Source organism: Anomaloglossus baeobatrachus, chromosome 4 (assembly GCF_048569485.1).
Source record: "Anomaloglossus baeobatrachus isolate aAnoBae1 chromosome 4, aAnoBae1.hap1, whole genome shotgun sequence".
Taxonomy (NCBI): Eukaryota; Metazoa; Chordata; class Amphibia; order Anura; family Aromobatidae; genus Anomaloglossus; species Anomaloglossus baeobatrachus.
Window position 1 is genome coordinate 641,718,071 of NC_134356.1, and position 2,355 is coordinate 641,720,425.

The window sequence follows — 2,355 nt, forward strand, 5'->3', positions numbered from 1 at the left end:
GGGAGATGTTTAAGCCCATTGTTTTTATATGAAGCCACTAAATGAATTTTAGCCTATCAGGGATCAAGATGTTATGATAATGTATTGAATTTTCACCATGAGAGATTGAAGTCCTTAACGTAATGTTCGGAAAGGTAAGGGCAGACACAACTGTATGATCATCTGTTAATGTCATCATGCAACAACAAATGCACAATTGTGAATTCTGAATTTTGAATGTAGATTTATATTGCATCAGAAACAATCATGAATTAGAATCAATTGTATATATTAGTGTGTATCTTACTGGAGACAAGATGAAAGACTGTTCGAATGGAACCTCTAAAAATGAATTGCACATTGCCGCCTTCTCAATATCTTCATCAGGCCAACGTCATCTATTTTTTGGTATTTTGATTATGTATTTAATTACTGTGGTGGGAAACTTGACAATTATTTTTCTTGTGTGTTTGGTACCAAAATTACACACCCCAATGTATTTCTTCTTGAGTAACCTTGCCGTTGTAGACGTCACCTCCACTTCCGCTTCTGTCCCTAAATTACTTTTCATCACATTGACCCAGGATCACAAGATCTCTTTTAGTTGTTGTATGACACAATTATTCTTCTTCCTTATAAGTGCTACCAGTGAAATGTTCATGCTGACGTCGATGGCCTATGATCGCTATGTGGCGATATGTAAGCCCTTACAATATTACGCAATCATGAGAAAGAACGTGTACATTGTAATGGCAGCTTCCTCTTGGATACTTGGTGTATTAAATTCTCTATTACATACATTACTGACATCCATTTTACAATTTTGTGATTCGCAAGTTATCAATAATTTCTATTGTGATCTAAATTCACTAGTTGATCTTTCGTCTACCGACACTTTCAGCCGGAAACTCTTCTTGTACATCGAAATTTGTGTTATTTTTCTTGTCCAATTTATTCTCACCATTATGTCCTACATCTTTATCTTCTCCACCATATTGAAGATCCGTTCCTCGGCGGGACGTATGAAAGCTTTCTCAAGCTGCATCTCCCACCTGATCACTGTTATATTATTCTATGCGCCAAGTGCCATCTTGTACATGAAAACAGACTCAGAAGATTCTAAATATCAGGACATGTTATTATCAATGCTCTACATACTTGTGGTTCCAATGTTAAATCCTTTGGTCTATAGTCTTAGAAATAAAGAGGTTTGGGGGGCTATTGCAATATTAACAAATCGAAAAAGGTTTAAGATCTAGCATCTGTGATAAAAGACTAAGCAGATTTCTGTTTCCTTCCGATGAAAGGTTTTGGGTTTTGATCTTCCTAGGAGAGCCCCATTTTTCAAATCTGATGCGTCAATTTATGTGATAACAAATTTGAAATGCATTTACTTATTCAAATAAATCTTAGTCTATTTTTAATGATGCATTGTACTTAGAGATGAGCCGACCCATGGAAGTTTGGGTTTGCCAGGATGAACCGGACTGTAGATAAAGTTTAGTTTGGGAAAGCTTCTCAGCCTGGGTAGTTTACAACTAATCCCTGGCATGAATGCCATTATATAGCCGGACTGGCTGAATTTCCTTCCTCCCCTGATAAGCATTAGATGAAACGTGTAGGGAGCGTCTATAGGGGGCCTCTTCAGCATGATGGTCCATTAAGAGGGTATTGTGTGGCTTCATCACTAGCCCCTCCTCATTTCCTGAATTCAAAGTCACGGATCCCCTTCGCATGGGACATCTACACAACACCTGCATACTGGTGAGATTGGTCCAATTCTCCATTGTTCAGTTCTCCTAATTGGACAGTGGACTTGCCGAACCTAATTATTGACCCATTGTCATTTCAATTTTGATGAGTAATCACTAGTCTTCCAATAGGTATTGGCGTTTGAGTTATACTGAATCAGAGCTCTAACGAGCAATTTTTTTTTTGTCTGTCTTTCATGTTGTGCTTGTTTTTAATATAGTTTTTTTAACCAATTAATTAAAATCTAAGTTTTAATTGAACACTACCCAGGCTGAGAGGTTTGTTGATTTATTTGGTGGTGATAGGGGGGCTTTGCACACTACGACATCGCAGGTGCGATGTCGGGGGGGTCAAATCGAAAGTGACGCACATCCGGCGTCGCAGTCGATATCGTAGTGTGCAAATCCTTTTTGATATGATTAACGAGCGCAAAAGCGTCGTTATCGTATCATCGGTGTAGAGTCCAACATTTCCATAATGCCGGTGCAGAGACAGGTACGATGTTGTTTCTCGTTCCTGCAGCCGCACACATCACTGTGTGTGAAGCCGCAGGAGCAAGGAACATCTCCTACCTGAGTCCCGGCTGCAATGCGTAAGGACGGAGGTGGGCGGGATGTTTACGCC

General features: G+C 39.4%; 1 protein-coding gene across 1 annotated transcript; it reads left to right on the top strand.

The window, feature by feature from the left end:
• Positions 1–296: 296 nt before the first annotated feature.
• On the top strand, positions 297–1,238 carry LOC142302745 (olfactory receptor 1G1-like). Its single transcript, XM_075343858.1, has one exon. The coding sequence runs from the start codon at positions 297–299 to the stop codon at positions 1,236–1,238; it is 942 nt and encodes a 313-aa protein (XP_075199973.1).
• Positions 1,239–2,355: the final 1,117 nt, after the last annotated feature.

What these genes read in the sequence shown, in the direction of transcription:
- LOC142302745 (XM_075343858.1), top strand. Translation starts at nt 297, where the DNA reads ATGAAAGACTGTTCGAATGGAACCTCTAAAAATGAATTGCACATTGCC.